General features: G+C 40.2%; 2 protein-coding genes across 4 annotated transcripts in view; one reads left to right on the top strand and one right to left on the bottom strand.

Moving 5' to 3' along the window:
• Nucleotides 1–19,257, bottom strand: part of shtd (anaphase promoting complex subunit 1) — a 148,066-nt gene that overhangs the window by 57,553 nt on the left and 71,256 nt on the right. The gene's annotated exons all lie outside the window — the stretch shown is intronic.
• LOC128684801 (oplophorus-luciferin 2-monooxygenase non-catalytic subunit) lies at nt 713–18,975 on the top strand. The gene is made up of 4 exons (XM_053771079.2): nt 713–1,666; nt 6,125–6,286; nt 13,422–13,562; nt 18,374–18,975. The coding sequence occupies exons 1-4, from the start codon at nt 898–900 to the stop codon at nt 18,514–18,516; spliced, it is 1,215 nt and encodes a 404-aa protein (XP_053627054.2). The 5' UTR covers nt 713–897; the 3' UTR covers nt 18,517–18,975.

The raw sequence follows: 19,257 nt of genomic DNA, 5'->3' as shown, positions 1-19,257 counted from the left end.
TAATACAAGGAAAACTGGGTTGCTCAATTTTTGGGGGATCAAGAGCCCTTCACGGGCGTCAATCCCCTCCTCCGCTGAAGGAGAACGTGTGTCCATCAATGGGTCGTCACAAGTGAACTGTCCATCTTATGACAGACCCCTGCCTAGTGTGTTACTATCAACAAGCCAGAGAAAGGCCTCGGTCAATGACCAAAAGCTCCATTTGGCGGTAGATGAGGGAAAGGTGGGTGGAAGAGTGGGCGGAGTCAGTGTTATGGTGTGTTGATAAAGAGACATGGTGCTGCCGGAGCCCAGTTGACGTACACTCGGCGCCACAACCCTACACTAACCTCCACCGTCAACACAGCCACACTCACTTTTCAAACAATAAATATCACAAACACTAACCACGCTCGCTCCTGATCCAATATCACTAACCACGCTCGCTCCTGATCCAATACCACTAACCACGCTCGCTCCTGATCCAATATCACTAACCACGCTCGCTCCTGATCCAATATCACAAGCACTAACCACGCTCGCTCCTGATCCAATATCACTAACCACGCTCGCTCCTGATCCAATATCACTAACCACGCTCGCTCCTGATCCAATATCACAAGCACTAAACACGCTCGCTCCTGATCCAATATCACTAACCACGCTCGCTCCTGATCCAATATCACAAGCACTAACCACGCTCGCTCCTGATCCAATATCACAAGCACTAACCAGGCTCGTTCCTGATCCAATATCACCAACACTCAGTATCACCTTCCACCTTTGTCTTAACTGCCCACTGCGGCCTGCCGCCACCTGACTTTAACAGAAAACAATATCGCATCATTCTTTGAAGCAAAATATTTTTTTGTAGTGTGGGAATATTAAATTAAATCTTGTTTATTACAAAAGTATATAATGAAGTTTAGCGTAATAATAGTGGTATACTGGGTGGTAGGTGTGCAGGACGCATCACAAGGGTTATTGGTAGTGGAGAGGAAGGGGTGGGGTGGTCGGGTGCCATGGTCGGAGCTAGAGCGGTGGTCAGGTGGTCGTGGTGGGCGTGCGTCAGTGTGTGGAACACCATGCGTGTGTGTGGTGCAGAGTGATGGCCAACTACTGGTGGACTGCTCTATGGCACAGACCAGCGCAGACGTGGCGAGTAGCTTTACTAGCCCTCCTCCGATGTTGGCTGACTACAGGAATGCCACGGTGCGCCTCGTTCTCATGAGCTCCGAACTGCTCGGCCTCGACGACCACTCCTTCAACAACCTGAGTTTTACGCATATCCATGTCAAGTACAACCATGCGCTGGCCCGCCTGGCGGAGAAGGCCTTCTGGTCTTCCCGTGCCACCCTTCGTGTGTTAGATTTGCGAAACAACAACATCACTATGTTCCCGCTAATTAACCTCAAAGTGTTCCAGCAGTTACAGTTTATCTCCCTGGATGACAATGGGTTGAGTGAAGTGCCAGCGGGGGTCTCCGAGCTGCCCGCCGTCCTCCACCTCAGCATCTCCAACAACCGTCTCCACACCCTCCACCAGTTCGCCCTCACTTCCCTACCTTCCCTTCAGTTCCTTGACCTCCATTCAAACCGCCTGGAATATCTACCCCCACAACTGGCCCTCCTGTCTGCATTACGCTCCCTCATGTTATGGGGAAACCCTATTACCACCCTGCCACAAGGTAACATACAATGTAGAACTGCCACAGTGTAACAGTTGTGACACTCCAATGTCGGCTCCCCTAGGTTCAAAAACTTTTTAGAAATCTAAATAGATGGGAGCAGCCTATCCAGTTCTTTCTTGAATAATTTTTGTGACTATAATAGCTTAGGAGATCTGATACTTTATACAATAAATTACCGAAGGAAACCTAATCAATAGCCTAGTTAGTCTTGATATGAAAGTACTTTATTCACTTCTAAATTTTTTTCTCCCGTATTTTCACAACACTGCTTGTCAAGTGAACCTTAAACAGATGAAATCCGAAAGTCTCTAAAGAAAGGCAATATCTGTACAACACTCAGGAAGCAGTAGAGCAATTAATAAAAATACAGACCAGGGGCCAAGTAGCAATAACAAATATAAAAAAATCTTTGGAAGGGTGCCAAGAAGGCAAATTACCAGTATTATGAAAAGCCATAACGACATTATTATTTTAGAACACGAAGGGAAAGTCAAATTAACAAATATAACAGGAACGATAGGGGTAACGTATGTCCAAATGTCAAACATTACAATGTAGCAGTAAAGCAAGCAGAATGAAGTTGTAGTAAATTATAAAGATCAGTACTGCAAGGCACAGCCCTGGCACCTATGCTGCTTGTCATCCTCATTCCACACACTGACATGTAAATACACTAACCACAGTTCAGTATCGGTCTTTGCAGATACCAACAGTCTTCCTGTGATCAGAGGGTATTAACAGTCTTCTTGTGGTCAGATAAAAATGCTATTTTACCTGTGATTATGATTTACCTGTGACCGGTTTCGAGGATTTTTCTGCCCTTGCAGCCCGGTCTTTGGCTAGGATTGCTTGTTGACTGCATGTTCAACCAGACTGTTACTGTTAGTGACCCGCTGACCCACATGTTCAACAGTTATAAATCCCAACTGTTTAGATCTGGAAAAATATGATCTAAAAGCAAGTACATAAAACACAGACCCTCCCACAGCATAAAAGACCTAATTAGAATAATGTGAGATGACCTGTCGTTTGGAGGAGTACACATTAAAGCAAACTCGTGCAATGCCAGGAAAATGGCAAAGAAATTACGCCGATGATGAGACTTTTCAAATAACGTGGGGTCTAGCTTTTAAAGCAATGTTCAATGCTCATGTCTTTCATGGAAGGAGAGATTATTTTCTGCCGGAGTCACCAAAACATCTAAACTACAAGGAATATTTCAAAGCATTTAAAATGTGTTCTCTGAAATTGACAATATACACTCGGCAAATATACTGTCATAACAATGTAATGCAGTAAGAGATATGGGAGAATATGTAGACTAAACTCAACGATGAGCACCTGTGCCAACCTGGAGGTTATTCCGGAGATCAACGCCCCCGCGGCCCGGTCCGTGACCCGGCCTCCCGGTGGATCAGGGCCTGATCATCCAGGCTGTTACTGCTGGCCGCACGCAGTCCAACATATGAACCACAGCCCGGCTGATCCGGCACTGACTTTAGCTATCTGTTCAGCTCTCTCTTGAGGGCAGCCAGGGGTTTATTGGTAATTCCCCTTATGCTTGGTGGGAGGCTGTTGAACAGTCTTGGGCCCCAGACACTTATGGTGTTTTCTCTTAGTGTACCAATGGCGCCCCTACTTTTAATTGGGGTATTTTGCATCGCCTGCCCAGTCTTTTACTTTCGTAGGGGGTGATTTCTGTGTGCAGATTCAGGACCATTCCTTCCAGGATTTTCCAAGTGTAGATTATGATATATCTCTCTCTCATGTGTTCCAACGAGTACAGGTCAAGTGCTTCCAAGTGTTCCCAGTAGTTAAGTTGCTTGACAGGACTTATACGTCCAGTAAAGGTTCTCTGTACTCTCTCTAGATCTACAATTTCACCTGCTTTGAATGGAGATGTTAATGTACAGCAGTATTCCAGCCTAGAGAGAACAAGTGATTTGAAAAGGATCATCATTGGCTTGGCATCCCTCGTTTTGAGCGTTCTCATTATCCATCCTATCATTTTCTTTGCACTTGTGATTGTGGCACTGTTGTGATCCTTGAAAGTGAGATCCTCAGACATTACTACTCCCAGGTCCCTTACATTATTTTTCCACTCTATTGTATGGCCAGAGTTTGTAGTATACTCTGTTCTAGTTATTATCCCCTCCAGTTTTCCATAACAGAGTAGATGGAATTTGTCATCATTGAACATATTGTTTTCCGTTGCCCACTGGAAAACTTTGTTTATATTTGTGCCAAGGGCACAAATTGAGAACACTGTTGACATCAGTACAACTCTCTTCAACTTTCATCAGCAGATATAAAAGAAATAATGTCAGATTAAAGATAAAGGTTTCCAGGAGGAAACTGGATCACCTCCTGCAACAAGTGAGATATCAGTCGTGTTGTGATGACTATGGAAACCAGCAACCATTAAGAGCAACAACCTGGTTGATCAAGCAGTCAACAAGAAGTCTGGCTTTTGGCTGAACTTTAAGACTAAGAAATCTGGAAACCGGTGACAGGTACATATGTCACCTTTGAATACACTGTCTGCCATTTTTCATCAGTTTACTCTTGAAGCAAAATCCAAAAGGTTTTCCAAAGATAACTGATTTCATCTGCCCAATCTTCTAAGACCCATCTTATCAGATCCTATTAGGTACGTGCCCTTCCTTGATTCTGGCAAGGGGCTCTTGAGCCAAGGAACTGCAATTGTCCTCCTTTTCCTTGGATTGAGGCTGGTTACCTCTCATTCCCCAGATGTTGGATGGCCCTTACAGCTTTAGCATTTCCCTTAAATATATGTACTGTAATTACCTAGTTGTGTTTGTAAGGGCTGAATGCTTGCTCTACTGCATTTAACTCATATTAACTGACTTTACTGATTCTTGGCCTCCAGGGCCCAATCATAACTGCTCTTGAAACTGTGTATGACACTTAGTCTAAATTAAAATCTTTGCAGTTCGCTTCTCTCCCCCTTCTGCCATTATTCCCAGTTCTTCTATACGAGTCTCTCAACCTTCTTTTCAAATAAATGCATATCTCCTAGTCATCCTTTGTCAGCTCCCTCTTTGTTTACTTCCTGGTCCTTTACAGTCATTCTCCATATCTGAGTGTGCATCAGCTTAGGATATGATTTAACCAGTGCTATATCTTTTCTATTTCTTTCTTATCCTTGTATATTATTATTATTATAATAGTCATGGTCATATAATGACTAAGGGAATGGAAGCCATTCTGACTCGATTCAAGAATTTGGATTACAGGCTCAACATCTTAGATCAAGAGTCCCTTACTAGCATCAAGGTAACTCCTTTGAGGGTTATCCTTGTATAGTCGTTCCTGGAATTACTGCTTAGTTGCCTGTTTGTTGCCATTTTTTTCTGTGTTTTCCATGTCTTGTTACTCTTTAGCTTTTGTTCAATGCACTTCTCTGTAAATTATGGACCCTTTTCTTTGTATTCCCTTTATTTATAGCTAGTGCAACTTTATGTAACTGCCTCATATACCTCGAGTAATTTCGCCATTATCTCGTGTACTGCCTTGCGTTCCACTTCTCAGTCCCACTAAACTTCATTTAGAAGCACTAATTCCAGCATAATTACCTCTTTTATGGAATGGTTTTCTTTTAACTCTCTGCTCACGTTTCTCTCCATCCACACCTTGGTAGTCAAAACTTCTGACCATGTCGTCATTGGCTTTTAAACGGTCCTCAATAAATTTCAGCTATGTCTACTTCACTTGGGGAAAGAGCAAGTCCAGTCCTGCTGGTTCATTCTTCCCTCGTATACGTGTGGTTTCTAACATGTTGGCTCATGAAGTTTCCCCATCAATGCTTCCATTAGTTCATCTCCCTACATTTCTGGTCCTTCATGTGGTTCCCAGTTCTCCCAGTCACGATCATGATTAAAGCCTACATAAAACAGTAATTTTGTTTCTGTTCTATTCACTTTGTGCTGCATTTTCTAGGATTTATATTACTGCTAAGTGTTTCTTGTATTTCTGCTTTGGCCATCCTGTTTTCTTTGGGTTTTACATAATTACTATTATCACCTTGCTCACTCTTTTTTTCTCTCTCTGTTCCTGCCATGTATTCACTGAAGTCTCCACTACACAAGTCATTCACCTCTTCAAATCAATACAGTGTTAATATTAATTTACTGCCAAAAGCAATCTCTAAAGTAGGGAAGGGTTTATTGACTCAAGTTCCTAAACCCCCCCATTTCCCACTGAATTATCATCTTACTGTTGGCATGGTTTTCGTGAAATATAACCTTTGACAACAGCAAAGGATTGCATACAGCAATAGTACAATACACTAAAATGCAATAGCTGTAGAAAATTAAACATGGGAATGAAGCAGTGAAAATACATGAAATACCATATATTAAATCAGTGCTCTCACTAATGAAAACATTGCTACTTTAACAACGTACCCTGACAGAAAATTTCTTTTATTGAAAGGGTCTTTCCATGGGTTGAGAAGTCTGGAGTATGTTGATCTGAGTTACACGAATGTAATAGAGGTGGGCATAAGCAGCATGGAAACACCCACCTCAGCCCCATGGTTCCTCAGCTTCCGTCACACCCCTATTACTAAGCTTAGTGAGACAGCTTTTCATAATGGTAAGTGTCTACAATTATAATTATGTATAACATAAATCCTTACTTATCTTAATGCTTATTAAATCAGTTACATTGCCAGAGTACAGACTTGAAATCAAGGTAGAAAGCACACATACTGACCTTCAAGATGTCATATTCATTCAAATTATATGATATAGATTTTCTAAATTATATGGTAGTTTTTTTTTCCCAACACGTCGGTCGTCTCCCACCTAGGCAAGGTGACCCAAAAAGAAAGAAAATCCCCACAAAGAAAATACTTTGATCATCATTCAACACTCATCTCACTCATACATAATTACTGTCTTTGCAGAGGTGCTCAGATATGACAGTTCAGAAGTCCCTCCAAACTGCTAATATCCCAAACCCCTCCTTTAAAGTGCAGATATTTCCCATTTCCAGGACTCAAGTCCGGCTAACTGGTTTCCCTGAATCCCTTCACAAAATATTACCCTGCTCACATTCCAACAGCTCGTCAGGTTTCTCCTGTTGAAATACAAATGTCCTCCGTTTCACTTTCATACACTGTAAGCGATTACCTATTTGCAGTTATAGAAACAGAATTGTGCTCTTGGTTACATTTTGAATGTTCCAGTAGTTGTAGCACACATCCTTTTCTTGAATCCCATTTCAAGGCTTCCACTCAGTAAGAAGAAATATTTTCTAGTGGCTATTTTCTTACTACTTTTTTGTAATGTAATTTGAAATTGTGTCCTTCTCTATGCTAATAGTATCAAAAAATCTCCATCTGTTTTCTTTTATTTACTGTATCATACATATGGTAATTGCATCTTTCCTGTCTACCAACAAGGGCATTATATTGTCTTTAGTCTTAACTGCATAATTGCTGTTATACTGTATATTTCAGTTTTGGTCTATTGTATATTGTTAAGCTTTTTATAATTTTTACCATCCATATGCCTGTGAAATTTATCTTGAAATATGAAAAGAGTGCCAAAGTGTGTATGTGGCTCTGCTGATAACCTATTGTTATATTTACACCTATATTTTTTCTATCTCAGGTTTTTTTTATGATTTTATCACATAATATTTAATCTTGAAGTGGGAAGTAATACACTAACCTCACTCTGCTGGCCCCTTGGGTCTGAGAGGCAGCATGTTCTCGCTGTTGAACCAACATTAAAAGAATACAAGCCACAAATCAGTCCCCTATAGGACTGGCAGGTAGAGGAAAACACAACTGGCTATGTCATTTTGCATATTAGGAGCAATCATATAGCCATTACACAAATAACCCTGCACATAGGAGAGAAGCTCATGATGTTTTCATCCGACTTGGACTTGTAAATGGTCCAAGTCGGACCGAAACGTCATCATAAGCTTCTCTCTCCTATGTTTGGGCATTTGTGTATTGTTCCAGTCACAGTATTGTGTCTTTTGTTCTTTAATCATGTAAACATCGTAAGTGCAGCACAGCTAGTAGTAAGCTGATGGTCCAGCCTAGCGGATTGTTCAGACTACTACTGGCTCTGAGTCAAAAATCAAGGGAGAAAATAGGAGCCATACCGGAAGGCATACCGAGCTAAGAAGTGCAATGTAGTCTTACGGCTACCATTATAGATTAGCTGTGTTTACAGTGAATAAATAGGACCCCACTTACAAAAAAAAAAAAAAATCATTACATGGTGGGTTGTATGCATACAACCCACCAGTTAATAGTTACGAGCTCTTTAATATTTATTTAGAATGTCTATCACTATTTTAAAAAACTTGTACAGAAGAACCTCACTTATACAGCAGCTTAGGTTCCAGGCTACTTCTGTAAAGCGAAAAATCACTAACATGCAACAGCCTGATAACATGTTTACACTATCATATATTAAGTGAGCAGTAAGGCTAGGCCTAAAAATGCATATACAGTACACACATTACTTACCTTAAAATATTTTCATCCTTAACTTATAGCGAGTGGTAAATACATTTATTGTAGGAAGTCTGAATAAATGAAGAATGGGTATAATCGAAAACTGTTTCATTTGCAAAATGCTGTAAAACAGGGCCCTCCTGTATAGTGGACAATTATAATTTGCACGGGTTACGTTCCTAAAAACTGTGCTACTAATGATTTCCGTGACTTACGAACCTAAAAAATATGAGAAAAATAGGTGTGTGTTCTTCACCTAGTATCCCCAGCAATTTACTGTAGTACAAGTTGAAAGTTGTTAGGGTCAACAGTGTAAAAAGGATTTCAAAGATCAATAATCAGTCCAAGTGACAGTATTTATTATCAAGACAATGTCTGACTTCTTATTAAGCCACCATTTGTGCTTTTTTTTTCTTTTGGACTGAATCCAAGTTTCCGGAGATTTAGAATGTTGTGCTTCAACTTGACAAAACATATTAACTTCAGTACTTTATTTTATAAAATATTTTTAACAGCATTGACAAATTTAGTATTGGCCTGAAGATATTAATCAAATGTGTAATTACCATTCTGTGTTCCCAACTCCTGTTAAGTACTGCACGACTATGTGACTGGGGATGATGTATGTGCAGCTTTGTAAGCTTATTTGCTGTAAAGGTACAGCATGCTAAAAAATCTGACTCCTTTAGCTGTTCAGCATCCACTGTCTTGGTTTCTTTTGTTGGTGAACAGTATATTTATGCCCATCTTTCATATTCCCTAGAGTAATTTGTATGGTGTAATCATTTCTCCTTTTAATCAAAGTTTATTCAGTATATGCAGTCTTACATTGCTGCTTTTGTTTCTAAGCTCTGGTATCTGTCTGGAGGCAAACCTCTGGAATTAAGCTGTGGGTGTAGGCTCCATACTCAACTTATCTTCATTTTATACCATGAGTTTTCTATGCATTCCCTAGTGTCAATTGAGGAATGTTATGTGCAGTTAGAATTTTTTTTTCTATATTTTAAGACAGGGTAAGGTACGTTACATAAACTGTCAAAACATGGTAAACCCTCAATTTACTGAGCTAATAGAGGGGAGTGAGTGGCTGGTTATGGTGATTATTGTGGATAAAGATGCAATTTTTTGCCATGATAGTAACAACTGTCTGTTGTTTCTAAATTAAATGACCCAGCAAATTTTGTCCTGTATATCAAAAGTTTATAGGTAGTAGGTTGGTAGACAGCAACCACCCAGGGAAGTACTACCGTCCTGCCAGATGACTGTGAAACAGAAACCTGTAACTGTTTTACATGATGGTAGGATTGCTGGTGTCTTTTTCTGTCTCATAAACACGCTAGATAACAGGGATATCTTGCTACTCCTACTTACAGTTTGGTCACACTTCACAGACACGCACATGCATATATATATACATACATCTAGGTTTTTTCTCCTTTTTCTAAATAGCTTTTGTTCTTCTTTATTTCTTCTATTGTCCATGGGGAAGTGGAAAAGAATCTTTCCTCCGTAAGCCATGCATGTCGTATGAGGCGACTAAAATGCCGGGAGCAATGGGCTAGTAACCCCTTCTCCTGTAAACATTTACTAAAAAAGAGAAGAAGAAAAACTTTATAAAACTGGGATGCTTGAATGTGCGTGGATGTAGTGCGGATGACAAGAAACAGATGATTGCTGATGTTATGAATGAAAAGAAGTTGGATGTCCTGGCCCTAAGCGAAACAAAGCTGAAGGGGGTAGGGGAGTTTCGGTGGGGAGAAATAAATGGGATTAAATCTGGAGTATCTGAGAGAGTTAAAGCTAAGGAAGGGGTAGCAATAATGTTGAAGGATCAGTTATGGAAGGAGAAAAGAGAATATGAATGTGTAAATTCAAGGATTATGTGGATTAAAGTAAAGGTTGGATGCGAAAAGTGGGTCATAATAAGCGTGTATGCACCTGGAGAAGAGAGGAATGTAGAGGAGAGAGAGAGATTTTGGGAGATGTTAAGTGAATGTATAGGAACCTTTGAACCAAGTGAGAGAGTAATTGTGGTAGGGGACCTGAATTCTAAAGTAGGAGAAACTTTTAGAGAGGGTGTGGTAGGTAAGTTTGGGGTGCCAGGTGTAAATGATAATGGGAGCCCTTTGACTGAACTTTGTATAGAAAGGGGTTTAGTTATAGGTAATACATATTTTAAGAAAAAGAGGATAAATAAGTATACAAGATATGATGTAGGGCGAAATGACAGTAGTTTGTTGGATTATGTATTGGTAGATAAAAGACTGTTGAGTAGACTTCAGGATGTACATGTTTATAGAGGGGCCACAGATATATCAGATCACTTTTTAGTTGTAGCTATACTGAGAGTAAAAGGTAGATGGGATACAAGGAGAATAGAAGCATCAGGTAAGAGAGAGGTGAAGGTTTATAAAATAAAAGAGGAGGCAGTTAGGGTAAGATATAAACAACTATTGGAGGATAGATGGGCTAATGAGAGCATAGGCAATGGGGTCGAAGAGGTATGGGGTAGGTTTAAAAATGTAGTGTTAAAGTGTTCAGCAGAAGTTTGTGGTTACAGGAAAGTGGGTGCGGGAGGGAAGAGGAGCGATTGGTGGAATGATGATGTAAAGAGAGTAGTAAGGGAGAAAAAGTTAGCATATGAGAAGTTTTTACAAAGTAGAAGTGATGCAAGGAGGGAGGAGTATATGGAGAAGAAGAGAGAGGTTAAGAGAGTGGTGAAGCAATGTAAAAAGAGAGCAAATGAGAGAGTGGGTGAGATGTTATCAACAAATTTTGTTGAAAATAAGAAAAAGTTTTGAAGTGAGATTAACAAGTTAAGGAAGCCTAGAGAACAAATAGATTTGTCAGTTAAAAATAGGAGAGGAGAGTTATTAAATGGAGAGTTAGAGGTATTGGGAAGATGGAGGGAATATTTTGAGGAATTGTTGAATGTTGATGAAGATAGGGAAGCTGTGATTTCGTGTATAGGGCAAGGAGGAATAACATCTTGTAGGAGTGAGGAAGAGCCAGTTGTGAGTGTGGGGGAAGTTCGTGAGGCAGTAGGTAAAATGAAAGGGGGTAAGGCAGCTGGGATTGATGGGATAAAGATAGAAATGTTAAAAGCAGGTGGGGATATAGTTTTGGAGTGGTTGGTGCTATTATTTAATAAATGTATGGAAGAGGGTAAGGTACCTAGGGATTGGCAGAGAGCATGCATAGTTCCTTCGTATAAAGGCAAAGGGGACAAAAGAGAGTGCAAAAATTATAGGGGGAGAAGTCTGTTGAGTATACCTGGTAAAGTGTATGGTAGAGTTATTATTGAAAGAATTAAGAGTAAGACGAAGAATAGGATAGCAGATGAACAAGGAGGCTTTAGGAAAGGTAGGGGGTGTGTGGACCAGGTGTTTACAGTGAAACATTTAAGTGAACAGTATTTAGATAAGGCTAAAGAGGTTTTTGTGGCATTTATGGATTTGGAAAAGGCGTATGACAGGGTGGATAGGGGGGCAATGTGGCAGATGTTGCAGATGTATGGTATAGGAGGTAGGTTACTGAAAGCAGTGAAGAGTTTTTACGAGGATAGTGAGGCTCAAGTTACAGTATGTAGGAAAGAGGGAGATTATTTTCCAGTAAAAGTAGGCCTTAGACAAGGATGTGTGATGTCACCGTGGTTGTTCAATACATTTATAGATGGGGTTGTAAGAGAAGTAAATGCGAGGGTCTTGGCAAGAGGTGTGGAGTTAAAAGATAAAGAATCACACATAAAGTGGGAGTTGTCACAGTTGCTCTTTGCTGATGACACTGTGCTCTTGGGTGATTCTGAAGAGAAGTTGCAGAGGTTGGTGGATGAATTTGGTAGGGTATGTAAAAGAAGAAAATTGAAAGTGAATACAGGAAAGAGTAAGGTCATGAGGATAACAAAAAGATTAGGTGATGAAAGATTGGATATCAGATTGGAGGGAGAGAGTACGGAGGAGGTGAATGTATTCAGATATTTGGGAGTGGACGTGTCAGCGGATGGGTCTATGAAAGATGAGGTGAATCATAGAATTGATGAGGGGAAAAGGGTGAGCGGTGCACTTGGGAGTCTGTGGTGACAAAGAACTTTGTCCTTGGAAGCAAAGAGGGGAATGTATGAGAGTATAGTTTTACCAACACTCCTGTATGGGTGTGAAACATGGGTGATGAATGTTGCCGCGAGGAGAAGGCTGGAGGCAGTGGAGATGTCATGTCTGAGGGCAATGTGTGGTGTGAATATAATGCAGAGAATTCGTAGTTTGGAAGTTAGGAGGAGGTGCAGGATTGCCAAAACTGTTGTCCAGAGGGCTGAGGAAGGGTTGTTGAGGTGGTTCGGACATGTAGAGAGAATGGAGCAAAACAGAATGACTTCAAGAGTGTATCAGTCTGTAGTGGAAGGAAGGCGGGGTAGGGGTCGGCCTAGGAAAGGTTGGAGGGAGGGGGTAAAGGAGGTTTTGTGTGCGAGGGGCTTGGACTTCCAGTGGGCATGCGTGAGCGTGTTTGATAGGAGTGAATGGAGACAAATGGTTTTTAATACTTGACGTGCTGTTGGAATGTGAGCAAAGTAACATTTATGAAGGGATTCAGGGAAACCGGCAGGCCGGACTTGAGTCCTGGAGATGGGAAGTACAGTGCCTACACTCTGAAGGAGGGGTGTTAATGTTGCAGTTTAAAAACTGTAGTGTAAAGCACCCTTCTGGCAAGACAGTGATGGAGTGAATGATGGTGAAAGTTTTTCTTTTTCGGGCCACCCTGCCTTGGTGGGAATCGGCCAGTGTGTTAATAAAAAAAAAGTCAAAAGTTTATTAAAGTGAGATCATTAAATTGAGGATTCAGTGTATTTAACCACAAGTAAGTAAATTTGTTTTAACATTTGCTTACCAGATAAGCCATTTCCCATCATAGTGAAGGGACTCAAAGAAGTAAATACATTCACATCACTCATTCAATAATTGTAATGTACAGACATTACAATTCATATGACCCTCCAAACTAACTTTCTTACCCTTCCTTCAGAGTGCAGGCACTGTACTTTCCATTTCTGAAATTCAATTCTGGCTAACCAGTTTTCCTGAATCCCTGCATAAGTGCTCTTTTTCTTGCTTTAATCATTATCTGATGTAAATTATGACACATCACCCCCCCCTCCCCCCCCCAAAAAAAAAAAAATTCAGAAGAACTTTGTAAGAAATTACATATACTGTACTGTCCTAAATATTTAACAAAAGTATATGAATTACCACTGTGCAGGGTCTCTACCGAGCTGGGTGGACCTGAGAGAAACAGGGCTGCAAAGCCTTGACCAGGCCTTCTTCCAGCCTCTCCTGCAACATATGGCCCAACAAAATATTGTCCACAATGACTGGGGAAAACCTCAACTCTGGATACACAGTAAGTTTTATTGAAGTGGGTTACTGAGCTCAATAAACTCTCATGTGTGCCTATGTATGTGCTCATGTGATTACCTACTTGAAGTTACTGTAGCAAAGTTAGCTTTATGGTATGCCTTCATCAGTATTTAATTTGTCAAAAAGATTTTTAAACTTTCCATTAAGTTTAGGACACACTACCTCCTTTACCATTATCTTATGAAAGTTATTATTCTAGTCAGCAAGAAATATTTTAATTGATTACCTATTTTAGTTTCAGGTGTTTAGTTTGTCATATATCTAATATTATAAAGTTAAAAATGGGGTTTAGATTTGGAATGGCAGGTGCTGTATATAGGTAGTAGGTTGGTAGACAGCAACCACCCAGGGAAGTACTACCGTCCTGCCAGATGACTGTGAAACAAAAACCTGTAACTGTTTTGCATGATGGTAGGATTGCTGGTTTCTTTTTCTGTCTCATAAACACGCTAAGATAACAGGGATATCTTGCTACTCCTACTTACACTTTGGTCACACTTCATAGACACGCACATGCATATATATATATACATACATCTAGGTTTTTCTCCTTTTTCTAAATAGCTCTTGTTCTTTTTATTTCTTCTATTGTCCATGGGGAAGTGGAAAAGAATCTTTCCTCCGTAAGCCATGCGTGTCGTATGAGGCGACTAAAATGCCGGGAGCAATGGGCTAGTAACCCCTTCTCCTGTATACAATTACTAAAAAAGAGAAGAAGAAAAACTTTATAAAACTGGGTTGCTTAAATGTGCGTGGATGTAGTGCGGATGACAAGAAACAGATGATTGCTGATGTTATGAATGAAAAGAAGTTGGATGTCCTGGCCCTAAGCGAAACAAAGCTGAAGGGGGTAGGAGAGTTTCAGTGGGGGGAAATAAATGGGATTAAATCTGGAGTATCTGAGAGAGTTAGAGCAAAGGAAGGGGTAGCAGTAATGTTAAATGATCAGTTATGGAAGGAGAAAAGAGAATATGAATGTGTAAATTCAAGAATTATGTGGATTAAAGTAAAGGTTGGATGCGAGAAGTGGGTCATAATAAGCGTGTATGCACCTGGAGAAGAGAGGAATGCAGAGGAGAGAGAGAGATTTTGGGAGATGTTAAGTGAATGTATAGGAGCCTTTGAACCAAGTGAGAGAGTAATTGTGGTAGGGGACTTGAATGCTAAAGTAGGAGAAACTTTTAGAGAGGGTGTGGTAGGTAAGTTTGGGGTGCCAGGTGTAAATGATAATGGGAGCTCTTTGATTGAACTTTGTATAGAAAGGGGTTTAGTTATAGGTAATACATATTTTAAGAAAAAGAGGATAAATAAGTATACACGATATGATGTAGGGCGAAATGACAGTAGTTTGTTGGATTATGTATTGGTAGATAAAAGACTGTTGAGTAGACTTCAGGATGTACATGTTTATAGAGGGGCCACAGATATATCAGATCACTTTCTAGTTGTAGCTACACTGAGAGTAAAAGGTAGATGGGATACAAGGAGAATAGAAGCATCAGGGAAGAGAGAGGTAAAGGTTTATAAACTAAAAGAGGAGGCAGTTAGGGTAAGATATAAACAGCTATTGGAGGATAGATGGGCTAATGAGAGCATAGGCAATGGGGTCGAAGAGGTATGGGGTAGGTTTAAAAATGTAGTGTTAGAGTGTTCAGCAGAAGTTTGTGGTTACAGGAAAGTGGGTGCAGGAGGGAAGAGGAGCGATTGGTGGAATGATGATGTAAAGAGAGTAGTAAGGGAGAAAAAGTTAGCATATGAGAAGTTTTTACAAAGTAGAAGTGATGCAAGGAGGGAAGAGTATATGGAGAAAAAGAGAGAAGTTAAGAGAGTGGTGAAGCAATGTAAAAAGAGAACAAATGAGAGAGTGGGTGAGATGTTATCAACAAATTTTGTTGAAAATAAGAAAAAGTTTTGGAGTGAGATTAACAAGTTAAGAAAGCCTAGAGAACAAATGGATTTGTCAGTTAAAAATAGGAGAGGAGAGTTATTAAATGGAGAGTTAGAGGTATTGGGAAGATGGAAGGAATATTTTGAGGAATTGTTAAATGTTGATGAAGATAGGGAAGCTGTGATTTCGTGTATAGGGCAAGGAGGAATAACATCTTGTAGGAGTGAGGAAGAGCCAGTTGTGAGTGTGGGGGAAGTTCGTGAGGCAGTAGGTAAAATGAAAGGGGGTAAGGCAGCCGGGATTGATGGGATAAAGATAGAAATGTTAAAAGCAGGTGGGGATATAGTTTTGGAGTGGTTGGTGCAATTATTTAATAAATGTATGGAAGAGGGTAAGGTACCTAGGGATTGGCAGAGAGCATGCATAGTTCCTTTGTATAAAGGCAAAGGGGATAAAAGAGAGTGCAAAAATTATAGGGGGATAAGTCTGTTGAGTGTACCTGGTAAAGTGTATGGTAGAGTTATAATTGAAAGAATTAAGAGTAAGACGGAGAATAGGATAGCAGATGAACAAGGAGGCTTTAGGAAAGGTAGGGGGTGTGTGGACCAGGTGTTTACAGTGAAACATATAAGTGAACAGTATTTAGATAAGGCTAAAGAGGTCTTTGTGGCATTTATGGATTTGGAAAAGGCGTATGACAGGGTGGATAGGGGGGCAATGTGGCAGATGTTGCAAGTGTATGGTGTAGGAGGTAGGTTACTGAAAGCAGTGAAGAGTTTTTACGAGGATAGTGAGGCTCAAGTTAGAGTATGTAGGAAAGAGGGAAATTTTTTCCCAGTAAAAGTAGGCCTTAGACAAGGATGTGTGATGTCACCGTGGTTGTTTAATATATTTATAGATGGGGTTGTAAGAGAAGTAAATGCGAGGGTCTTGGCAAGAGGCGTGGAGTTAAAAGATAAAGAATCACACACAAAGTGGGAGTTGTCACAGCTGCTCTTTGCTGATGACACTGTGCTCTTGGGAGATTCTGAAGAGAAGTTGCAGAGATTGGTGGATGAATTTGGTAGGGTGTGCAAAAGAAGAAAATTAAAGGTGAATACAGGAAAGAGTAAGGTTATGAGGATAACAAAAAGATTAGGTGATGAAAGATTGAATATCAGATTGGAGGGAGAGAGTATGGAGGAGGTGAACGTATTTAGATATTTGGGAGTGGACGTGTCAGCGGATGGGTCTATGAAAGATGAGGTGAATCATAGAATTGATGAGGGAAAAAGAGTGAGTGGTGCACTTAGGAGTCTGTGGAGACAAAGAACTTTGTCCTTGGAGGCAAAGAGGGGAATGTATGAGAGTATAGTTTTACCAACGCTCTTATATGGGTGTGAAGCGTGGGTGATGAATGTTGCAGCGAGGAGAAGGCTGGAGGCAGTGGAGATGTCATGTCTGAGGGCAATGTGTGGTGTGAATATAATGCAGAGAATTCGTAGTTTGGAAGTTAGGAGGAGGTGCGGGATTACCAAAACTGTTGTCCAGAGGGCTGAGGAAGGGTTGTTGAGGTGGTTCGGACATGTAGAGAGAATGGAGCGAAACAGAATGACTTCAAGAGTGTATCAGTCTGTAGTGGAAGGAAGGCGGGGTAGGGGTCGGCCTAGGAAGGGTTGGAGGGAGGGGGTAAAGGAGGTTTTGTGTGCGAGGGGCTTGGACTTCCAGCAGGCATGCGTGAGCGTGTTTGATAGGAGTGAATGGAGACAAATGGTTTTTAATACTTGACGTGCTGTTGGAGTGTGAGCAAAGTAACATTTATGAAGGGATTCAGGGAAACCGGCAGGCCGGACTTGAGTCCTGGAGATGGGAAGTACAGTGCCTGCACTCTGAAGGATGGGTGTTAATGTTGCAGTTTAAAAACTGTAGTGTAAAGCACCCTTCTGGCAAGACAGTGATGGAGTGAATGATAGTGAAAGTTTTTCTTTTTCGGGCCACCCTGCCTTGGTGGGAATCGGCCGGTGTGATAATAAAAAAAAAAAAAATATGAAAGAATGGAAGGTAACTAAGGATTGGCAAAGAACATGCATACTGTAGTTCTTAAAGTGAAGGAAAACAGAAAAGTAAAGCAAATTTCATATAAGGAAATAAGCCTGTTAACTGCATTCAGTAAAGTGTACTACAGAATTATGAAATAAGACAAAGTAGGATTGCAGGGGAACAAGATATGTGGCTCATGTTTTGGCATTAAAGTATGTATATAAGTGAGCAATGCCTAGATAAGGGTAAGGAGGTGGCTCATAGCTCCTCGGAAGTAGCACATTCGTCTCACAAGTGAAGAACCCAAGTTCAATCCTGGTAAAGGGCAATATCTAAACAACTGGAACTACTCTCCTCTTCCTTGTATCAAATCTGATATCTCACCATTTCCCAGGCACTGAATGGGTCTTACAAGTTTAATGTTTTCCCATTAATATAATAATAACTATCTCTTCATATTGCTAAAGAAGCTGCATGCACATTTTAAAACTAACAATACCAGTTAACAGCTTTACATGGATCTATAATAGTTCATAAAATTAAAATTTCAGATAGTATAAATAAAAAGATGTGCTGAACCAGGAATACACACCAAGTACGTACTGTATCTAATTTAAAATGTTTTGTCTCCTGTTTCTTAAATCAAATGAGCCTGACTTGAGTCTGACAACATGCAGTCACTTAAACTGTGATGTGTCTGTACCTTTGGCAAGACAGCTTTTGAATGAAGGATGGTGAATGCATTTCCTTTTATTTTGGAGGAGAGACGTTACCCTACCTTGGGAGACAACTAATGTGGTTAAAAGTGTATGATCATACAGGTTTAGAATTTGTTTCACATAATAATAATAAATTCAATAACATGAGCAATTTTTAATATTTAACAGATGAAGAACTGGCATGTGACTGCAGCATCAAGTGGCTGGTTACCAACACAACTCTCCTCAATCATGTGTCAGGCCGATGTAACGACAAGAATATAAACATGCGTTTTCTAGATCCGGATTATTTCAACATCTTTTGCTTCTAGTTATGAATTTCAGTTATCATACCTTTTAGTTCATGAAAAGGCCACAGATAATACTCATATCATACTCCCACCTTATATCATATACTCTGTACAATATTTGGTGCTTTTCAGCTCTTTGAGAGTAATAGCTTTCATTAGCCTTCATAGAGCTTATTTAGTAATGTTAAACAGACAAATATTTCTATAAAGTAGGTGCACAACTTATGTGCAAGTTAAATTCCCATTGTTTCAACTTAAAAGCAAGTTGTTTTACTGGCATTTCAGCTTGTGAACACGTTGCAATCCCGGTGTTTCAACTTAGGAACGAGCTTTTTGTAACCCTGAACCTATTACACTATAGAAAATGGTAGCAGAGGACTACAGATGGTGGTTGTGTCATACATGTTCAAAACAGTAGATTAGAATTCATAAAACAGTTCTGAATATGTCTTTTACTTCTTGTTTATGAATCATCATAATTCTAGCATTTGTGATTCAGGGACACCCTATATAATAAGAATATCATCTAGCAAATAACTGCAAGTCTTAATAAAATCCTTTTTAATCACTACTTCCTTCCTTCCCTTCCTTGAGAGAGTAACTTCATCAAGAAGCTTCCCTGTACTCATTTGTGGTTGTAGGGGTCGATACTCAGATCCTGGCCCTGCCTCTTAATTTGCCACTCTTCAGATTCACTCCCTCTTAGCCGCATGAGATCTTAAAACTGTGTATGAAGCCTGCCTCCTCCACTTCCTCGCTAAG

Source organism: Cherax quadricarinatus, chromosome 5, assembly GCF_038502225.1.
Source record: "Cherax quadricarinatus isolate ZL_2023a chromosome 5, ASM3850222v1, whole genome shotgun sequence".
NCBI classification, from domain to species: Eukaryota; Metazoa; Arthropoda; class Malacostraca; order Decapoda; family Parastacidae; genus Cherax; species Cherax quadricarinatus.
The sequence above is the reverse complement of the archived record's forward strand: the minus strand, read 5'-3'. Positions and strand labels throughout refer to the sequence as shown.